The sequence below is a fragment of the Cervus canadensis genome, chromosome 5, assembly GCF_019320065.1.
Source record: "Cervus canadensis isolate Bull #8, Minnesota chromosome 5, ASM1932006v1, whole genome shotgun sequence".
In the NCBI taxonomy this organism is placed as follows: Eukaryota; Metazoa; Chordata; class Mammalia; order Artiodactyla; family Cervidae; genus Cervus; species Cervus canadensis.
In genome coordinates, this window is record NC_057390.1 from 31,061,354 (window position 1) to 31,084,830 (window position 23,477).

General features: G+C 37.5%; 1 protein-coding gene and 1 pseudogene across 22 annotated transcripts in view; both read right to left on the reverse strand.

Annotated features, from left to right (window-relative positions):
- Nucleotides 1-1,349: 1,349 nt before the first annotated feature.
- The window catches only part of NRXN1 (neurexin 1), a 1,158,814-nt gene continuing 1,136,686 nt past the window's right edge, over nucleotides 1,350-23,477 (reverse strand). For all 22 annotated transcript variants that reach the window (XM_043468541.1, XM_043468544.1, XM_043468543.1 and 19 more), the window contains one exon: nucleotides 1,350-4,784. In XM_043468541.1, coding sequence (XP_043324476.1) covers nucleotides 4,477-4,784 — 308 coding nt within the window. In that variant the 3' untranslated portion in view covers nucleotides 1,350-4,476. The remainder of the gene's footprint in view (nucleotides 4,785-23,477) is intronic.
- Nucleotides 6,373-6,469, reverse strand: LOC122442756 (annotated as a pseudogene).

Below are 23,477 nucleotides of genomic sequence, written 5' to 3' on the forward strand. Positions count from 1 at the left end.
ATATGGTCATTTCTATATCACATCAGCTTAACATTCAGAAAACTAAGATCATGGCATCTGGTCCCATCACCTCATGGGAAATAGATGGGGAGACAGAGGAAACAGTGTCAGACTTTATTTTTGGGGGCTCCAAAGTCACTGCAGATGGTGACTGCAGCCATGAAATTAAAAGACGCTTACTCCTTGGAAGGAAAGTTATGACCAACCTAGACAGCATATTAAAAAGCAGAGACATTACTTTGCCAACAAAGGTCCGTCTGGTCAAGGCTATGGTTTTTCCAGTGGTCATGTATGGATGTGACAGTTGGACTCTGAAGAAAGCTGAGCAGTGAAAAATTGATGCCTTTGAACTATGGTGTTGGAGAAGACTCTTGAGAGTCCCTTGGACTGCAAGGAGATCCATCCAGTCCATCCTGAAGATCAGTCCTGGGTGTTCATTGGAAGGACTGATGCTGAAGCTGAAACTCCAATACTTTGGCCACCTCATGTGAAGAGTTGACTCATTGGAAAAGACCCTGATGCTGGGAGGGATTGGGGGCAGGAGGAGAAGGGGATGACAGAGGATGAGATGGTTGGATGGCATCAGCGACTCGATGGGCATGAGTTTGAGTAAACTCCGGGAGTTGGTGATGGACAGGGAGGCCTTGCATGCCGCGATTCATGGGGTCGCAAAGAGTCAGACACGACTGAGCGACTGAACTGAACTGATATCACATTTTGAGAAGAACAGAGGTTCAAGAGAAGAGTATTAAGATTACGAGAACTTAAGCATCCATATAATTTAAGTAACAGCCAAGGGAAACTAGAAGGTTACGACTGAAGAAGAGAAAACCCTGCCAAGCATGGAAGGTGGATGACAATATTGGAAAGGTGGTCATGTGGAATGTGGGGTACATTCTGTTTTGCACAAAGAGAATCGGAACCAATGAGAGGAAGCTATAAGAACCTAGAAGTAAGGAATCACAACTAAGTAAATTTAATCACAAATTTACTTAACCAGAATTATAATCCTTTTTATGGAGAAAAAACCACACTTATGAAATGAGCAATTTCATGTTGTTTTCAGCTCATTCCAGGAGTTTGCAGTCTCACGCACAATAAGATGAAAAAGATGAAAAAAAAAAAAAAAAAGATGCAAACAAAGGTGTATTTAGTGGCTGCATCTTAAAGTGTGTCAGGGTAGTGGTGCTTAATTTAATGAATATTAAAGTCCAGAAAACACAGGGTCGGTAGTTTTCCTCTGCTTGTCTAAGGATGGGTTTTCCTTTCAAATGCAGTCTTCTTTATGGTGCCACTTTGTCCTCAAAGGGTGTCGCAATTACTTTAAAAAAAAATCAATAAAACTGCCATTGTATTAAGAAATATTTTATTAACAAAACAGTAAATTCCACTTGCTTAGCATTTCCAATAATGGATAAGTTGGCCTTGCAACAGAAAAACAAAACAAAACAAAACCCTTAGATACCCAATCACACGAAGCACTAGAAGGGTAGGGTCATGTGGCCTTTCTTTGATGTCTTAGGGATTGACCACCTCACACATTATTGTAGTGTTTGTTTTTTTGTGTTTTTTTTTTTTTAAAAAAAGGCAACACATAACATGGATTAAAAAAGAAGCATACTCAATCAGAAAAGTTACAGTCTAGAGATGTAATCAAATTTATGCCAGGTAGTGTGAAATCCTCTATTAACTGCCAACTACACATGGAACCCTGATACATTTGGTATGAAGATACTTGGGATTTCATTCATGCCTTTTCTCTCCCTAGTTTCTGTTCTTCTCTTTTCTTTGTCCATTCACAAAGAAAGAAGAAAACAAGAAAAAAAAATTGCTAGATTTCGTGTAGGCCATTATATTGGAAATATTTTTACCAACAATATTGCATGAAATTTTAAAATTTATGCTGGAAAGAAACACTGAAATCAATTCCAAACAACATGCTTCAGAGATATACTGCTTAAAAATACCATTATTTCAGTTATTTTCGATCACAATTTAGAATCTTTCCGGATGGAAACTAGTTCAAGTTCAGTAGATCAAATGGAAAAGCAACTGTTTCTTTCAAACCTCAAGATGTAAATGAGTGGTTTTATATTTACCTTCTGTTTCACTGGCTTTCCCTGAGTAAGACTGGATGAGAGGAAAACAGCAACTACAAAGAAACTTATGAATTCTTTAACCTGGCAAATTAAAAAAGAAGAAAATCTGAAACACAAGTAATCAATACTAAATTTTAGTTTCATACCTCTACTTTCTGGGTCATGAAAAGCCTTTAGGACTTTTCATATATGACAATTACTTGGCAACCATAGATGGTGGTGATTTTCTATGAATTATACATATATCTAAGGTGCTGTATGTCTGTAATCCAGGCCACTTCTTGGCTTTTTTCATCAACTGAAGTATCACAAAAGATGTTTTGCATTTTTTTGCCTTTTCTGATTAAAGCAAATTGTAAAATTATTCTTCTCTTCTATAAAATCTAATATTCTTTTAGGAGATGTTAAAGTAATGCAACCAATTTTTACTGAGACATCACCTTCCAATCTAATATTGCATTTCCTTTGCATTGCCTTCTCAGACTAATAATTTATTGCTATGAACATCATTGAAACAATATGCAAAACAAGCGTATAATCTATATGTTTCCACTACTTAATGTGTGTTAAACTAAAGCTATATTTAATGATATATATGTAAAACCAGAAAAGTTAAATTATAGTCAATAATCAACAGATAGTGATTTTCTTAAATGGATAGTAATATAGAATCAAAAATTACTGAAAATACTTTTTTAGTTGAGAAAGTGTTTACTTTCCAAAAATGTTTATCATGCACATCAGGTTCAGAGACTATATATATAATTTTATTGGGAAACAAAGTTTTCAATTGTAGCAGCCAGGGTTAAGGTATAGATCAATCAATTTTGCTTCTGTAACCTGCCCACTTAAAGGTTCATATTCATGCAGCAATATACCAGTGATAGTTTACTTGATAAGAAAAGGTTCCATTTCTTTAGGGACTAAAATCTTCTGGAAGTTTCCTGGGAGCATATCTCAGTGAAGCAAATCACCCCATTTGTCATCAGTATCTTGGCACAACTATCTTCCTTCCTGCTTTTCAACTTGTCAGTAAATATTTTCTATTATATGTATGTTTGGGTCTTCCATCCTCTCTGATGGATTCCTCTGGATTTGTGTGTGTGTGTGTGTGTGTGTGTGTGTGCGCGAGCGCGCACATATCTGTGATCATGAATGGGAATGTATGTGGGAAATTGAGTATTTGGGGGAGTAAAGAAGATTATAAGATACATATGTATATAGTTTGCCTTCTAATCCACACCTTTCATACAAATACTAAAACTTAATTGCAACAGAATGAAGGCTGTACATGTAAAGGAAAAAAAAGTAGCTGTCTTTTTATATACATTCATACATATCTTCCTTAGAATAAACACTACATTGTAATTTAAAAAAAAATTTAAGTAATTGTGGCAATTTATAATGGTGGCAAAAAAAAAAAAACACCCTGAAATAATTGCTGATCTGATGTCATAAAACTCCCTATAGTTAGCAACACTTATAACATTGAATTTACCAAAAAGGGCTGAAGAGCAGAGATATAGTTTGCATTTTCTATACAACAGGCTATAAAACATCACTTATCACAGTCCAGAAAGCACACAGAGATGGATTTTATATAAACATATGTAATAACATATTAAGCGTGCATGAAAATTTCCCAATGATTGCATCTATACCTTCTTGTTTATTTGTTGTTGTTGTTTCTGTTTTGAAATTTTAGTGTGAAAACGTGCCTTATCTTTCACATTGTTGAAAATAAGGCCTCCATACTTTCTTTTCCCTCACCACCAGAAAGGGGCTTTTTGAATGTGTTCCTACACAAGTCTTCAAAAAAGTCAGCACTTCTTTTCAAGTGCAAGTTCGTTTCAGCCACTGTTGCAGTTGTGCCAGGCGGTGAACTCGGAAAAGGTTTGCAGGTGGAGCCACTCAACATGACAGTCTTCTCTGGCCATCAGACTAACTGATTTCTCAGGAAAGCGCTAGCACTTCGGCTAAATCTGGGATCATAGGTAGCTTCTTTTTCTGTGTTGTGATTTGTGTTGTTTTTGTGTTGTACCTCCCGATGTTGTAATACTCCTTTGCTTTATGAATGCATGTGGTCATCACTGTCTTTTAGAAATGTTCCAGCAACATAAAGACAGGCAGAGTAAATTAAAACACTGTGGATGTTAAGGAATTTATTGGCCCCTGTTTTTTTTTTTTTTTTCTTTTTTGGAGAAACAAGAGCATGAGATACTTGTTTTTATTTTTTAAAAACAGTCTTTCCTTCCTGATTGCATTCCCTGTCTTCTTTTGTATGTGCTTCATAAAAAGGAAAGTAAATAAGTTTATATTATGTCTCGGATAAAATGAAGACTATTTCTATACAAGGGTCCTTTTTCAGATCTTGGGCTCAGACGTAATACTCTTTATCCTTGTTCTTCTTGTTTTTGTTGGAGCTTTTAGCACTGCTGGGTTGCTTCTCCTTTACCACAGCCCCATTGGACTGCGCTGAGTTACTGATGTAGTTTCGACTCTCGTCCACGTGGTACGAGCCTTCATCCCGGTTTCTGTACTTGTACATGGCGTAGAGCAGAATGAGGATGCACAGGGCGGCGGCGGCTACGATCCCCACGACCATGCCCGTGGTGCTGCTGGACTCCCGGATCACTTCCGCTGAGCCCGGGTACGGCTCTCTCCCGCCTGCCCGTGTCGGGTTGGCTGTAGGAAAGAGGGTGAGAAAAAACACCGAGTGATTATGGAGCTTCCTGAAGGTCAGAGGGTCACATTTACCATCTATTTTCATGCCTAATGGATAGTGCCTGTGCCTACTGCTCTTGAAAAAGGATACTGAAGCTAGTAAGTGTAGTGATGCCTACATCTGGGGGTCACTAAAAACTAGGGACTATGAATCATACCATTGAGAGAGCGATCTGTTACCATCTTTTCTTTTTCACAGATCACTTTTGTTTATAGGGTGTTGTAAGCGTAGCTCCAAATTAGCTCCATGTAGTTCTAAAGGGCCAAATTGATGGGTTAGATGAAAAGCAATAACTTCAACATGGAAAATAAAAGTATAGCATCATAAGGACTCTACAATATTAGAGAATAATCATTTTAAGAATCAAATTGATGTTGATACAGACCGCTTATGGCTAACTCTTGACTGAAACAGGATAGCTAACTTTAGGATTCCTTCAGAAATCACATTGCCTCCTCTTGCAATGAATACAGTATTGAACAATAAGATGAAACAGGCATTTTGAAGAGTCAAACTGCCTGCTTTTCAAAGTGTTATTTTAGTCACAATTTTTAGAAATTAATTTTATCTAGTATACTCTACATACTATACTCCAACTATGGAGAATAGTTGCTTGACAATGTTAGTTTCTACTGCATAGCAAAGTGAATCAGTTTTATATACACATATATCTCCTCTTTCTTGGATTTCCTTCCCATTGAGGTCACCACAGAGCACTGAGTGGAGCTCCCTGTGTTATACAGTAGGTTCTTATATCACATATGCTTGATCAATAGTATGTATATGTCAATCCCAATCTTCCGAGTCATCCCACTTCCTCCTATCCCCCTTGGTATCCATACATTTGTTCTCTATGTCTCGGTCTCTATTTCTGCTTTGCAAATATCATCATTTATGCCATTTTACTATATTCCTCATATACACATTAATATACTTGTTTTTCTCTGACTTACTTCACTCTGTATGACAGTTGCTAGGTTCATCCATGTCTCTACAAATGATTCAGCTTTGTTCCTTTTTATGGCTGAGTAATATTCCACTGTATACACGTACCACATCTTCTTTATCCACTCCCGTGCAGATGCATATTTAGGTTCTTCCATGTCCTGGCTATTGTAAATACTGCTGCTGTGAACACTGGGGTACACATGTCTTTTTGAATTATGGTTTTCTCTGGGGGAAGTAGTGGGACTGCTGGGTCATATAGTAGTTCTATTTTTACTTTCTAAAAGAAACTCCATACTCTTCTCCTATAGTGGCTGTATCAATTTAGATTCTCACTAACAATGCAAGAGGATTCTCTTTTCTCCACACCCTCTCCAGAACATATTGTTTGTAGATTTTTTGATGATGGCCATTCTGACAGATGTGAAGTGATACCTCATTGCAGTTTTGATTTGCATTTCTCTAATAGTGATGTTGAATATCTTTTCATGTGTTTGTTGGCCATCTGTATGTCTTCTTTGGAGAAATGTCTGTTTAGGTCTTCTGCCCAAATTTTTAATGGGTTGTTTATTTTTTTGAGATTGAGCTGTATGAGATGTTCGTAAAACTCTGGAAGGCTTCATGAATTTGTGTCATCCCTGGTGTCCTACTAATCTCTGTATCGTTCCAATTTTAGTATATGTGCTGCGGAAGTGAGCATTACTCACAATCATACAAACTAAAACAGAACTGATCTACTTTACTTTTGAAGGTTTATCTGTTTACATAAATATATATGTATATTATTCATTTACTGGCAGTGGTTGAGTGATCACCAAGACCAAGTTTGAGAGGAGAAAGTAAGAAAATATTTTTATATACTTTAAAGACTATCTAGAATGATTTTGACTCAAAATTCAGTACCTAGCAGATGATCATAAATAAAGGGCTGACTGCCTCACTTTTATTCAGTTGATAAAACTCTCATTATGTCTTTCCAAAGTATAAAGTTCTTCCTTGGGTACACGAAGTGGATTGCGGGGGCACTCATTTTTCTCCAAGGCTTAGTCAGTCACAGATAGGGAGAAAAAGTCCTGGGGTTTAGCTTGTAGATTTGGAAGAGAGAGGAACGGTTCTCTTTTTTTACCTTATAAACTTACTATTTAAAACAACTTAGAAGAAAAGGAACTATAGAGAGGTAGTATTCTATCCCATCTCTGATCCCAGGTCATGTTTCTCTAAGGATTTATGTTTTCTCTCTTTCTCTGAATCTCCATCTTTTCCCTTGTCTTACAGAAAAAAGATAACTTTTCAGATGTAATGAATTAAAAATTCTATAATTTTCAAAATGATATTCTTTGTAAATTATGCAGAATGAATTTACATAATCTCAATATTGAATATATGTATGTGTGTATATGTGGAAGGTTTTATGTGTATATATACACACACCAGAAATTGAACATTTCACAAAGACTAAAATGGTACTTTTATTACACTATTATTAGTGATTTTTAAAATACTTCTACAAAAGTCCCTATTAGCTATCGGGGACCATTTATCTATCACTTAGCACCATACTGCTTTGTAATTCCATTTTCAAACATCACCAAGATTTCATCTGCCAAATGTGGGTTTCTTGCCGTCACTTTCCTTTCCTTCCCCAAATAAAGCCTTACAGATATAGTCACTAACAAAGGAACAGCTTTCAAAGAAGCAATATGCTCTGGAGCTACAAAATGTAGCAGGTGAAACCTTTGTATGCTGAATATATCCCCTGCTTGTTTTACAAAAGCGCATGTAATGTTGCCAAATTAAAACGCCTTGGAGTTGCTTCTGTGGCCAAGGCAGAAGGCGACGAAGACTATAATCCACAGCATTTGATTACAGGAAATTAATTTCCTCTCAAGAACAGAACCTATCTCGGGAACTCTGTCACTGCCTGACAAACCAAAGGCAGCACTTTCTCTTTCAAATACCGTCATCTTTGCCAAAGTCTGCCAATTAGCTCAGCTGCTAACTTTCACTAAATGACGACTTTCTACTTGCTCATTTTGTGGAGCATTCTCTCACCATGGTGTCTCAAAAGCTGGAAAAGGGTTTTATTTAAACATTACCTAAGTCATTTGCCCCACCTGATGGAATGCTTTCCTTTTAAACACATTTTCATAATTACCTCACTTTATCTGTCAGAAGTAAATGGGGAGAAGAGAGATAAAATCCTAATCATATAGTTCATGATAGTCAGACTTGAGAGTTTTAATGGAATGCAGAGTTTACATTTTCTTTTCTTTTTCAAAAAAGATATTTAATTTATTTATTCAGCTGTGCTGGGTCTTAGTTGCAGCAGGCCGGATCTTTAGTTACTGCATGCAGGATTTTTTTTAAGTTGGGGCCACAGAGAACTCTTAGTTGTGGCACGTGGGATCTAGTTCCTTGACCAGGGATCGAACCAGTGCCCCCTGCATTGGGAGCATGCAGTCTTACCCATTGGACCAAGAGGGAAGTCTCTACATTTTACATTTTCTAAACTAAGAATATATATGTACTTTTTTTTTTTTTTTCCCATTTAGGAGTAGGTCTTGTAAATGGACTATCTTATCAGAGAATTTTAATCTGATTTTTATCTGCTCAAAAATTTCTGATACGTTTTCACAACTGTTGAAGGAGCACACCAAAACCAAATTGATGGTAAAACTAGAATGAGATGACAAAGACCAAATCAAAAGCCTCAAGTGCTTCTGCTTTGCCATACAGCTATTTGAGAAATGCCTCCCCGTTAAGGAAAACACTTGTCTCTTTTGGGACTCTGGCCAAAATGTTGCTTCTCATGCAGTCCTGAAACAGCTCTGTAACCCATACATAAACAAGAATTCTAAATATCATGAAAATAGCCTGCCAATCCCCCACCCCAAACCCAATGAAGAAACATTTTACCCCCCTTTTTTCCTGATTCACATTGAAAATTAATAACCACCACAGGTATTATGATAGGTCTATTTGGAATATGCAGTTGCTTCCATATCTAATTGATTATTTAACAATGTTTTCTGCTTATGCTTCCAATCTGAAAGCGAAGTGATAATTTTCTTAATTTTTATGCTAAGATCACTTAAGTATTTTTTTTTAAATTATTTATTTATTTATTTTTTTATTAGTTGGAGGCTAATTACTTCACAACATTTCAGTGGGTTTTGTCATACATTGATATGAATCAGCCATAGATTTACACGTATTCCCCATCCCGATCTCCCCTCCCACCTCCCTCTCCACCCGATTCCTCTGGGTCTTCCCAGTGCACCAGGCCCGAGCACTTGTCTCATGCATCCCACCTGGGCTGGTGATCTGTTTCACCATATACGCTTAAGAGTTAATGGGACATCTCTCTCAGAGAACAAAAAAGCCTAGAGAAATTTAAATATTTTTATGAATTATAAATGTGGTTTCCCTTACTGATGGTCATTAATGGTTTATTTTGATGATCACTGAAGTATCTCTGAGGAATTTCCTCTGAATTTAAATGTAGAGAATAGAATAAATGGCTAAAAAGGCTAGTGTTAGTTGCCCAGTCATGTTTGACTCTTTGTAGGTCACTAGGCTCCTCTTTCCATGGAATTCTCCAGACAAGAATACTGGAATGGGTTGCCATTCCCTTCTCTGGGGGATCTTCCCGACCCAGGGATTGAACTCAGGTGTCCCACATTGCAGGCAGATTCTTTACTGTCTGAGCTACCAGGGAAGCCTAAAAAGGCTAAACACCTTCTTATATAAATTGGTTAAAAATTTTTTTATTAAAAAATAGTCATTTCTTCACCATTCATAACAGTGTGAAGAAAGAAATCTAATCAGAGACCTCCCTAAGCAATTGTATTTAATGACTTTGGGATTTTGCATTCTCTTTATATTTACTAGTAAACTGAATTGAGACATTATAAATAACTTTTTAAAATCTACAATGTGTTTTTTTCTCATTAGCGCTAAAAACCAAATAAATAAACTAAATTTTACTTTTACTTGGTCTCCCTTATTTGTTGCAGCAAGTGATGAGAACACTTAAAAAAACATGTAAAAGAGAATATGAGAGAGGTGCTAAAAGAATGGAATGGGTATAGATTAGCAACAAGTCCCCAAACAGTCAAAAGTTGACTGGTTTGTAGGTAAAGCTAAGCTAACATGACCAACTCATTATATGGGGCTCAGAGGAACAAGGAGCCCAGATCAATGGAAAACTTCAGTAGGACTGATGATGGACAGTGAATAAGCCAAGGTATTTACATATTATTCGTTATAACTGGAAATGGACAAGTATTCAACTCCACTGGTGGCACACAGTTTGATTTGAGGATAGCTTGCTAGCCAAAAAAGAAGTAGAGAAGACGAAATATCCTATGTGTTTATTCCCATATATCCCATTTTAATGATTCATAAAATAAAAGGCATCATGAATTACATATAGTTTATATGAACACTATAGTGATAAATTATTTTACTTAAAATCTTCCCATGTAATTGTATCTTAAGTTTTGCTGAAGGATGACAATCATCACATATCCCCCAGGAAACAGAATGGAAGTGCTAGGTCTACTACATGTGGGGAAAGTGCACATGTCCTCCTTAACGGCAAGATGAAGACTTTTCATTTTTGCTGGTATTTTTGCCTAAGTGACTCAAAAGTACTGGTTGTAGTGGCAAGGACTCAAGGCTGTCACAAGGGTTATAACCTCTTTCATATAAGCCACTTCTCAGCCAAATGGCTATGGGACTATTTCTGGGACTTGTGTAAAGATACCACTCGCTTCCCTGGTAGCTCAGATCATAAAGCATCTGCCTACAATGCGGGAGACCCGGGTTTGATCCCTGGGTTGGGAAGATCCCCTGGCGAAGGAAATGGCAACCCACTCCAGTATTCTTGTCTGGAAAACCTTGCCTGTGTAAAGATAGTGCTATCTTAAGGACACATAAAAACTGATTTTTAATTCTCTTTCTCTCTCAAATATTCAGGAAGATCTGATGGTCTCTAATTTCCCACATGGTCTGTTTTGACCCAGAGTATCAAAAATCCTAAAAACTAGTACTACGATTTCTCTCATTTTTCACTATCAAATCATTACCGTGGTTACTTAGAAAGACACTGTCTTTCAGGTGCTAGGACAGTTATTAACATATTTCCACATGATACCCCGAACCAATTTTAGGTTACATCAGATAATAATTCACTGTGAAAATGCATAGTAAGTGCAAAAGTCATATTCCAGGGCCTTGTGACATAAGAAGAATAATTGCATTTTTTGCTCTGCACAAAAAAATTAAAGTGAAATATTTAAAAATTTAACTTAGCCTTAACTTGCTGCATAGTTTTTTAAAACTACCACCATAGAAAAAGAAATGGTCCTTTTTATTTTAACACAGATCTTGGCACTGTATCTGTGAAAGAGTATTATTTTCCCAAATAGGAACTAATCTAGATCTAGTTAAGAAACACCATGGAACAAACAGGTTTAAGAGACACAATAGGCTGTAAAACAGAGAGGACCCTGTGGTAAATCTCATTTTTCACTAGCTCCTTTGGTTGTCTGTCACCTACTCCATGCTCCTGCCTGCCTTCTCTCTTGCTGACTTCCTCCCCTTCCCTAGCTCTTCTCTGCATCCCTCTCTCAGCTCTTGATATCTTTCTAGATGACCCCCAGAGAGCACAGTGATCCCCTCACTGGGTAAATGAAGAAGGCCAGGCCAGCGAGGTCAGAACTCTGCCTTTTGAAGCTGGTGCCTCACTCAGCCGGGTGTTCAATGAGGAACAAAACTTATTGCCAAGTTCCTGATTTTACACCACACTTTAAAACTGTCCCAACTGTAAAAAAAAAAAAACTCTCAATGTAATTCTTTCATTAAAATACAGTTTTGGTGCTTTAAATAGTCCTGCTTTACTCTAACTTCCTAAATTTGTTTACAGAATGAAATTCAAAGTTTTATCAAATGAAATAATGTTTTCTTACAATTAAAAAGAACTTTGATTATGAAGATGGTAAGATGAGGAGCATGTTAGGCCATTCAGCTTTGCACCTGAGCCTGTCCTTACCAGTTTGCCAGTTTGTGTCTGGTCTGGTCATAACCTTAGTCTACACACAGGGGGAGAATAAAACCCTCATATTGTCTCTGAAAGATGATTCACAGCTGAAGTTCTAAAATAACTCTTCATTTTGAAAGGTAAATTTTCAAACATTAATGAGTTTTTCCAAGTAGGTTTCACTGTGCAGTGGAAAGAATCTGAAATCCATCTGAGGTTGGAACAGAGCAATTAAATTAATTTTGTTATTAAAAAACAAAACTGCTCTTGATTTATGTTTTTACATAATGTTTTACAAGAGAAACAATGCTTAAAGTCCTAATTCCTGTTACAGAAAATGAGGTGGGTAGTGGAAACTTGTATTTCACCAAGGCAATAACCATGTCATCAGACGCTCTTTTTATCACTCAAATTGTCAGTTTTATGAAAATATTTTGTATACTTGATGAGTGTTCTTTCACTGTAATCTTATTGTATTCATGCTGTTTCCAAAGTTAGCTTTTCAGGGTGAGATCGTGGTTCCCAGGCCATTTGTATTGTTGGCTTTATTTCTTCAATATTCAGTTCACTTCAGTTCAGTCGCTCAGTCATGTCTGACTCTTTGCAACCCCATGGACTGCAGCATGCCAGGCCTCCCTATCCATCACCAACTCCCGAAGTTTACTCAAATTCATGTCCATTGAGTCGGTGATGCCATCCAGCCATCTCATCCTCTGTCATCCCCTTCTCCTCCTGCCCTCAATCTTTCCCAGCATCAGGGTGTTTTCAAATAAGTCAGCTCTTCGCATCAGGTGGCCAAAATATTGGAGTTTCAGCTTCAACATCAATCCTTTCAATGAACATTCAGGACTGATTTCCTTTAGGATGGACTGGTTGGATCTCCCTGTGGTCCAAGGGACTCTCAAGAGTCTTCTCCAACACCACAGTTCAAAAGCATCCATTCTTCAAAGCTCAGCTTTCTTTATAGTCCAATTCTCACATTCATACATGACTACTGGAAAACCATAGCCTTGACTAGATGGACCTTTGTTGACAAAATAATGTCTCTGCTTTTTAATATGCTATCTACGTTGGTCATAACTTTCCTTCAAAGGACTAAGTGTCTTTTAATTTAATGGCTGCAGTCACCATCTGCAGTGATTTTGGAGCCCAAAAAAATAAAGTCAGCCACTGTTTCCACTGTTTCCCCATCTATTTGCCAGGAAGTGATGGGACAGGATGCCATGATCTTTATTTTCTGAATGTTGAGCTTTAAGCCAACATTTTCCACTCCCCTCTTTCACTTTCAGCAAGAGGCTCTTTAGTTCTTCTTCACTTTCTGCCATAAGGGTGGTGTCATCTGCATATCTGAGGTTATTGATATTTCTCCCAGCAATCTTGATTCCAGCTTCTGCTTCTTCCAGCCCAGCGTTTCTCATGATGTGCTCTGCATTAAATAAGCAGGGTGACAATATACAGTCTTGACATACTCCTTTACCTATTTGGAACCAGTCTGTTCCATGTCCAGTTCTAACTATTGCTTTCTGACCTGCACACAGATTTCTCAAGAGGCAGGTCAGGTGGTCTGGTATTCCCACCTCTTTCAGAATGTTCCACAGTTTATTGTGATCCACACAGTCAAAGGCTTTGGCATAGTCAATAAAGCAGAAACAGATGTTTTTCTGGAACTCTCTTGCATTTTTGATGATCCAGCAGATGTTGGCAATTTGATCTCTGGTTCCTCTGCCTTTTCTAAAACCAGCTTGAACATCTGGAAGTTCACGGTTCACATATTCCTGAAGCCTGGCTTGGAGAATTTTGAGCATTACCTTACTAACGTGTGAGATGAGTGAAATTGTGCGGTAGTTTGAGCATTCTTTGGGATTGCCTTTCTTAGGGATTGGATTGAAAACTGAAGTCCTGTGGCCACTGCTGAGTTTTCCAAATTTGCTGGCATATTGAGTGTAGCACCTTCACAGTATCATCTTTTAGGATTTGAAATAGCTCAACTGGAATTCTGTCACTTCCACTAGCTTTGTTCATAGTGATGCTTCCTAAGGCCCACTTGACTTCACATTCCAGGATGTCTGGCTTTAGGTGAGTGATCACACCATCATGATTATCTGGGTGGTGAAGAGCTTTTTTGTACAGTTTTTCTGTGTATTCTTGCCACATCTTCTTAATATCTTCTGCTTCTGTCAGGTCCATACCATTTCTATCCTTTATTGAGCCCATCTTTGCATGAAATATTCCCTTGGTATCTCTAATTTTCTTGAAGAGATCTCTAGTCTTTCCCTATCGTTTTCCTCTATTTCTTTGCACTGATCACCGAGGAAGGCTTTCTCATCTCTTCTTGCTATTCTTTGGAACTCTGCATTCAAATGGGTATATCTTTCCTCTTTTTTGCTTTTTGCTTCTCTTCTTTTCACAGCTATTTGTAAGGCCTCTTCAGACAGCCATTTTGCTTTTTTGCATTTCTTTTTCTTGGGGATGGTCTTGCTCCCTGTCTTCTGTGCAATGTCATGAACCTCCATCCATAGTTCATCAGGCACTCTATCAGATCTAGTCCCTTAAATCTATTTCTCACTTCCACTGTATAATCGTTAGGGATTTGATTTAGGTCATACCTGAATGGGCGATTGGTTTTCCCTATTTTCTTCTATTTCAGTCTGAATTTTGCAATAAGGACTTCATGATCTGAGCCACAATCAGCTCTCTGTCTTGTTTTTACTGACTGTATAGAGCTTATAGACTATATATTTCTTTAATATAGACTGTTAGTATATACATACATCATCAACTGTGACCCTGTCATATGAAGGGTGAAGCAAGAGTTTCACTAGATACTGATAATGAAAATTCAGCTTTTAAGCTTCAAGGAAAAAAGAATTGTAAGAGATCATCAATATTAAGAAATAATAAAGAAAATACACCAATGATTAAAAAAAATGGAACTTGAGCTATATATTTCAGATCTGGAGGAGTAGATAAAGGATCATAAAACTCCATTATGCTCAACATATATCACTCTGGTACCCTAAATTATGAGACCTTCTGCCTTAAATAATCCTTTTTAAACACAAATGGAAAGATGCATTTACTGAACTGTTTCTCACTTAAGAGTCTTTGACTAGTCTTTCTTACCAGAAATCAATCAATTTTAAATTTCTGTCTCCACCCCACTGAAGAAAAAGAGTTGCCTAAAATGATCTCATTAGACAATAGTTCTGCACTGCATCTTAATAGATGTGAAAGTTATTATAATTCTAGGCTAGCCTTGAAAATGGTTTCAGATTTATAAGGAAAGATTTGACTTTTCCAGTACCTAGTTTCATTAATACTGTGAAAAGAAAATTGGAATTGCAGGTTCCTGTGGTGTGTTTGAATTGAGATTAGTGGTTCTTTCCCCATAACCAAAAAGAGAAAAATATTACATTTTTTCATTCTTGTATTTCAATACAACACATGCCAAAAAAAACACCAAAAAACAAAAAACAGTGATCATGTAAAGACTCACACAAATTCATGTCTAAGTGCCACAGCTGCAGAAAGCAGGTAGGTGGCGATTTATACGATATGCACTAATTTCACCTCATCCTGTGGTTTCTTGAGAGGTGGTGCTGGATATTTCAAATCCCTCCCAGTTTCATCTTCCCTGCCATCAGCTCCATCCATGCCCTGCACATTTTGATGCCTACTATTGCAGGTCAGACTGCTTGAGGGAGGTCATGTCTAGTATATCTCAATCCCTACTCAGTCAACTAGAGATTCAGAAAGAACTTGGAAATCAATAAAACTTTACCACCTGCCTGGCTGCTGGGACTAAAAGTTTTCTCAACTACTTTCAAAATCACCAAAGCAAAGCATGTGTTTGAAGGGAAATCCACTGTTGTGGGATTGAGATGATGACTGTCTTCACTAGACATCTAGGCACTGCATGAGAAGCAATGTGAGCCACAGAAAATTGTGTTTTGTGCCTGGAGAACAGGGAGCACCTCCTAGGACTGCTGTTACCTCTAACGGCACCACACAGAACAGAAAAAGCAATGGACAATCACATCATATGTGACGTTGGTGACCCTGAAAATAATCAGAGGAGCACACATTCTCCCTCATCTCTGGGGGAAGCCAGGGGATCATGGCTGTGTGTCCACAGCTTGATCATCTACAAGCTTCATAGACTTTTTGCATGGTCTTTGTACCCATAAATTCTTACTAGAATCCTTGAAATTGTCATGGTATTTACTAAAGTACCACTGTTCTAAAAGCTCTTCATGGTCTGCCTACAGCTACGTGTTCAAATTTGTCTTCCATTTCTCTCAAAGAAAGTAACAGCGATAATTTTATTGCTGTCTCCCAATCCCCATACACCAATAAAAGTTTTATCTTCATACCTGGCTCTCATGACCTTTCTTTTCTAGCTTGGCTGAACATTACTTATTTCTCAGACTTAGCTTAAATGCTTCATCGTTTATGGTGTTCTCTCTATGAATATTCACTCCTGCTGTCAACCAGTTATACGAAGAGCTATTGCTATGTTCCAGGGACTATACTGAGTCCCAAGGGAAGAGGATTTAACCAAACACACTTGATGCCTTCCCTCATGAACCCTGAAATATAATGAGGGAAAGATTTACACAACAAAAAAAGCACACAATTAGGCTGAAAGCAATAACTGAAATGAGTGATGAAGGAAAATGACAAGAACCACGCAGGAGCAGAGCAGAGGTTTCTGATTTAGACTGGGGAGTCAAGTAGACTTTCTGAGGCTGTAATATTTATGCATATATGGAATGACTTTGAGAAAGAAAGGAGTTTGCTTTTCAGGAACTAAACTAATGCCAGACTGGAGGTGGCATATTAACTTTTAGGGGAAAGTGAGAAGTAATTTGAAGGTAGACATGAAACTTTCATAGATCATAGTCCTTGGAAAGAAGCCATGCATCAAAAGATCATCGCACTTGACTGCATAAACAATAATAATTTTATGTGGAAAAAGGTGTCACTAATGAAGTGACAGAAAAGACTGGTTCCAAATAGGAAAAGGAGTACGTCAAGGCTGTATATTGTCACCCTGCTTATTTAACTTATATGAAGAGTACATCATGAGAAACGCTGGGCTGGAAGAAGCACAAGCTGGAATCAAGATTTGTGGGACAAATATCAATAACCTCAGATATGCAGATGACACCACTCTTATGGCAGAAAGTGAAGATAAACTAAAAAGCCTCTTGATGAAAGTGAAAGAGGAGAGTGAAAAAGTTGGTTTAAAGCTCAACATTCAGAAAACCAAGATCATGGCATCTGGTCCCATCACTTCATGGGAACTAGATGGGGAGACAGTGGAAACAGTGTCAGACTTTATTTTCTTGGGCTCCAAAATCACTGCAGATGGTGACTGCAGCCATGAAATTAAAAGACACTTACTCCTTGGAAGGAAAGTTATGACCAATCTAGACAGCATATTAAAAAGCAGAGACATTACTTTGCCAACAAAGGTCTGTCTGGTCAAGGCTATGATTTTTCAAGTGGTCATGTATGGATGTGAGAGTTGGACTGTGAGGAAAGCTGAGCACTGAAGAATTGATGCTTTTGAACCTTGGTTTTGGAGAAGACTCTTGAGAGTCCTTTGGACTGCAAGGAGATCCAACCAGTCCATCCTAAAGGAGATCAGCTCTGGGTGTTCATTGGAAGGACTGATGCTGAAGCTGAAACTCCAATACTTTGGCCACCTGATGCAAAGAGTTGACTCATTGGAAAAGACCCTGATGCTGGGAGGGATTGGGGGCAGGAGGAGAAGGGGACGACAGAGGATGAGATGTCTGCATGGCATCACCGACTTGGTGGGCACGAGTTTGAGTAAACTCCGAGAGTTGGTGGTGGACAGGGAGGCCTTGCGTGCTGCGATTCATGGGGTCACAGAGTCAGACATGACTGAATGACTGAACTGAACTGAACTGAATGAAGTGAAAATGCAGATCAGAAAGGAGAAATATCTGTAGTACATATGACAGACCAAGAGTTAACACCTCTAAAATATAAAAACATGCATCAAGTGCTATGAACAAAGGCAAAAACCCACTGGAAGAATGGACGAAAATAGAGACATGCAAGTGGAGAACAGAAGATCCAAATGGTTGATAAATGGGTGGGACAGGATGCCCAATTTCACTAGAAGGTAAGTCAAAATAAAATAAGGAGGTATTTTTTTCCCCAACAAACTTGGAAGAATAAAGTGAATTTAGGTGATAATTTGGTTAGAACATTTGCTTGGGAAATAGATAATTGTGCTGGTGAGAATATCAATTTCTCAATTTTTAGAAAATAATCTAACATCTATTACAATTTAAAAAAGATTAAATTGCAGCTGGCTGATGGGTGGATGTGAGTTCATTATACAATTCTTTCTAATTTAGTTTATGTTTGAAATTTACAACAGTAATGTTAAAAAATACACAAATATTTTCATCAAGCAGCCTCAGTTTTGAGAATATAGTCTAAAGAATTAAATACACCAGCATGCATATAAGCACAGGATGTTTGCTGATGATGATGTGAGAAAAAAAAAGAGGAAAGGACAACTTAAAAGCTCATTAACAGGGCTATGATTGAGTAAATTATTCCAATAATTTATTGGACACCCGTATTATGGCATACCTATCCCCTAGATTTTTAACAGAGTTAAAAATAGGAATTGGAGAAAATTCTGTTGAACTGAAAGATGTCCATAATACATTAGGAAAGGAGAAAATCAAATTTAATTCATAAAGTATGCTTCTAATTTTCATGTGACAAGAGAGAAAAACAACTCTCTATTTATATATGTTCATAGGAATATAGTGAAGGTGTATGAAAGATTCATGCCAAGCTGTTATCATTGGTTAATGTATGGAGGTGGGAGAAAAGGGAAAAATAAAGCTAAACAGAAAAAAATAATTAAAAATTCCAAGAAATATGTATTAAGTAACAATTTATTAGGCACTACATAAGACATTAATACCAAGGTACACAAAACAGCCTTGGGTTCCACCTTCTTAGAACTTTTCAAAATTAAACAGAAAATGTAAGAAAACAAACAACAAATTTAATTAAAAAAAAAACACGAGAAGGCACAAATACTGTGTACTAAGAAAGATAATAAAGAGGGTTGGGTCAGGACATCAGCTATCCCAGTAGAAGGTAGCTGTCCCAATAGAAGTTATTTGGGATGAGCATTAACAGAGCAGGACCCAGGCCTCCCAGTGTGAACCCTGGAAAGCCATCAAGTATTTCTCAAGAAGGAAGACATGACATAGAATAGCTTGAAGTTAGAAAAAAAAACATAAATCAAGAAGACACATGGGAGAATTTGCGGAAAATCCAACTTTTTCCTCATCTCTCAACCATATACTATACCATCCACTTCAGTACGGATCCTTTATTACTGTGAAATCTTAAACTTCTATTGCTTTGTTAATTCTCTTCCATACTAGACTGCTAATCTTTTGATAGTTTCCTGTGACTCTGTTTCTCTTTCCCACCACTTTCCTCCCCTCCAAACACTGAATAAAGACTGAACACAGAAGCTGCAAAATGTGTTTTCTGACTGAATAGAGGAAGAGATTTTTCCAAGTTTATAAATTTTCAGGAGTGGACTGGGATGGATGTAATCATTAAGAAAATGTGAGATCTTTGATTTCAAAGCTTTGAGTAAAGGTAGTAAACAAGCAGGTAAACATTGATGATGATATTGCATACTTCTTTATAAAATGCTTTTGTCTCAATACTTTCCTAACACCCATCTCCTACAATATCTTCAGTAAAAGAAGTAATGATAGTGTTTATTTAATTAAACCAGAAAACACTTCTCTGCTTAAGTGAATGGGGATCATTGTGCATCGATGCAAGTATCAGCTGTGTTTATTTTTCGTAAGGCTTAGATGATAAAGAATTTGCCTGCAATGTGGAAGACCTGGGTTTGACCCCCGGGCCAGGAAGATCCCATTAAGAAGGGACTAGCAACCTTCTCCAGTATTTTTGCCTGAAGAATCCGATGGACAGAGGAGCCTGGTGGGCTGAAGTCAATGGGGTCACAAAGAGTGGGACATGATTGAATGACTAACATTTTCACTTTCTTTCAAGCCTCCATATATAAGTTACTTAAATTCCCGTGACTAAGCGCCAACTTATTTAAAGTCAACTAGGTTAGTAGTCTTCAGTTTGATTTGTTTGGGTGCCTAATATTTATATTAACCTTATCTGATATCCACAGCACTACAAATAGTTGAGAGTTAATTTGGAGCTCTTTTCTCAAACTCAGCAAAGCAGCTTCATAAGTTTCTAGGGTACTTTTTTACTCCTGTGGCTATTAGAGTGAGATGGTTGAAAAGGGCCTCATCAGTCAGGCCAGGTCAAACTTTCCATAACTGTCAAGTAGAAGAAAAGCCATTTGGCAATAATTGAGAAAGTTGGTTTCAAAGCAAGGGGGCCTGGTGATTCTATATCATATATTCTATATTGTGTTTTTCATCAAAATATACCACATTTCAGTAAATGCAAGAGGAGTTATATTTTGAAATAGTGATGGTACTCTCCATTATTGATTTCAAGTCAGCTAAACTCTTTGATAGCAAAATAGTTTGTTTCCCTGGAAGTTCATTGACTAAAACACCTAGAAATATATGCACTGAGAAATCACCTTTCTTAAGACGTATTTAGTTTTTTTTTTTTTAACATATGGAAAGTTGAACAGTCACTTTACACAAAACCAGGGTATTCATTCCAAGGAATCCTTAAGTCTGGAACCAGGAATCTTGGAGGAACCTAGCTTCTAGTAAGATGAAAATGGCACTATGATTACAGCTGCAGTAATGAGGAGTGTGTGTATGAGTGTGTATATGCACATATGTACGTGAATCTTACAGCATTCCTTCCAATTCTCTGACAGAAGTTGCTACATTCACCTTTATTTTCTCATAATTTATAGGTAAAGTCAGGCTTCTGAAAACTCCACAGAAGATTTCATAATACCTTGGGATTAACTTACTCAAATATATTAAATTATTAAAAACCCTTATGTTAATTTCCTCTCAAAATGATGCATGGCTTTACCTTTAGTAGATAAGAGTTTCATGTGACTTAACAGTCAACTGATGCTCAATACGGGCTACTCTGCCTTCTGACTCACTGCAAGGTTGAAATTTTTTTTATTGTTCTATTTAGTTAGTAGCTGTTACCTCTATTGAATTATTATATGGTAGGCTCTGGGATTTGCACTTTATCTAATTTATTCCTCACAGTGACTCTGTAGTTGTTATTACAACTTTACAGGAAAGGAAACTGAGTCTCAGAGGTCATGCTATGTGTGCTTCACAAGTGACACAGACAAAATTCAAACTCCAGTGAGTCTCTGGCTGTTACAGTTTTATGCATTCAATGTGTCGGCACTTATGACTGCATTTATCAGTATCCCCAATTTTTCCCTTTCCTGAAGAACTGAATCCTTTTAAGCCTCTCATCTAAGTAGTGTCCAGTTCTACCCCTTCCAGTCACATTCCACCCACCCCCTGCCATCTATCTGTCCTTTGCAGTAGAAGGAGTTTGCATTCCCACAGAATCTTAGGAAAGCATAGTAAAGTGGAGAAATAATAATTTTTTATTTTTTTTTAGATCTAGTCCAAGCACTGCCCCCAATTTACTGAATGATTCTTTGAACTTCATTAGCCTCTGCTCACATTTTTTTCATCAGAGATATAACAGTGATACATTATCTCCCAGGGTCACTCTGAGGATCCTACCAGGTAGATAAATGTGTGAGTGCTCTGAGGAAGATAAAGTGCCATGTAAAAACAATGCTGGTCTGATTATCTGCCCTGTGTCTTCTACACAAAGGAGACTGAATCAGCAGCCTTCCCAACAATAAGAGTTTTGTGATACATCCAGCATACCATGGTCAGTCAGTCATGGCAGTGTCCAGTTCCACCAGGAATGTTATCTCTGAGGAGGTCTCTCTATTCATTCTTTCATGAATGGAGGCCCCGTGAATTCAGGTGGCAAAATGACCATTTATTCCAAGGGACCTGTTGTTTCAGGCCATTAATTGTTAAGTTGCATGTGGAGCTTGTTTCTGTTTATCTGTGAAACATTCTATCTTTATGGATCAGCACTCTCCAACTCCCACAGTCGGAGTGAATTAAATTTCTCTCACTTTCAAAATTTTATTACAAGATTTTATGTTTCTAGGTATCAGGAAATCAATCACCTGAGACCACTCTTTGGTCATATCTGACAGAGAAGCTTATTATCATGGAAATAAGATCTGTTTCGATTAGGTTTTAGGGTTTCTTTCTAAAATGATTAGGTCACTTCTTCTTGTTTTCTTTCCTTCCCCGCTCTGGAATTCTATGTTGTACTCTGGATGAAACCCACAGTAGAATTCCTGTAGCAGAGCTGTATGCTGGGTTCTCAGAGCCCTGTCTCTTGCCAGGCTTTCTGGACAGCTTTTATGTAATTGCAGGTCATTCTGGGTGATGGGGCAGTGTGCAGTTTTCCTGATTTAAAACTGGGTCTCCTCACTTTGGGTGATCATCTTTATATTCCTGTCATGAAACAATTGCTGTCTCAATTTTCTTTTGTTGGGAAAAGTCATATTCTTTTTGGTTAAAGTGCAATAACTAAGGTGAAAGATTAGACAGCTTCCCTACTGAGCCCATTAGAAGGAGGCATGTCATGTCTAGAATTGGGGACTATGGAAGACAAGCCATCCATCATGGGAGGAAGGGTATGGTGGCTCTGCCAATTTAAGTCACTTTAGCCCAGAACATTTCTGAAGGTCTTAGGAGGCAGAGCTAGTCGATTATAATAGCATGGGGGAAGGTTAATCATTTCTTCTCTCAGAAACTCTGTGGGCAGAGACCTGCATTAAATTCTGCCCCCACCCAAATAAAAATAACAGATGATATGTGTCCTCTTGCCATTTTAGCAACCTACATACATCTAACTGAAGCACTGCTCTTGTCTTATTAGTTTCATAATGGCTACTGAGAAAAGTCTGACGCTGCTAGAATCCAGAAAGAGTTTATAAAGCTTTCTAGATGCTAAAGTGTTAATTACTAAGATTTTTCACCCTTGCCTGTAGCTATAGGTAGGTCTATTTCCATTTATAATATGGCTGACTCCTCAGTTAATTTGTTGGTACTACTAATAAAAGCTAATTAATATTATCAAATGTCTAGGTGGCAACTCAATGTTAAGTGCTTTACATGGATTGTCTCTTTTACCAGCACAACAATATCATGAGTAATTAACATTATTCATGTCATTTTGCAGAAGTAAAAAGTCAAGTACACAGAGGTTCAATGTTTGGCTTCTGATTACACAGCAAATGGGTGAAGTGGGATGTGAATTCAGTCTGATTTCCAAAGTTTGGTCAGTGAAATGTAAGATTTTAGTAGTAGATGCGGTAATATTACTATGTTATATTATGTAACATATATGTACACATCTGTGTACCACATATTACTACTTCTCTACCAATTTTTTAAAATTAATCGACAGCTTCTGGCTGTACTGTCATCTTTAATACATCCCTTTTTAAACCTGGGCATTGAATAAGTATTCTTGTCTTTCTTATTTTATTCCTAATGCTGGGCTTCTTAAAATACTGAGGATGAGTGAGGAGCTACTAATGACAAAAGTGATCTAACCA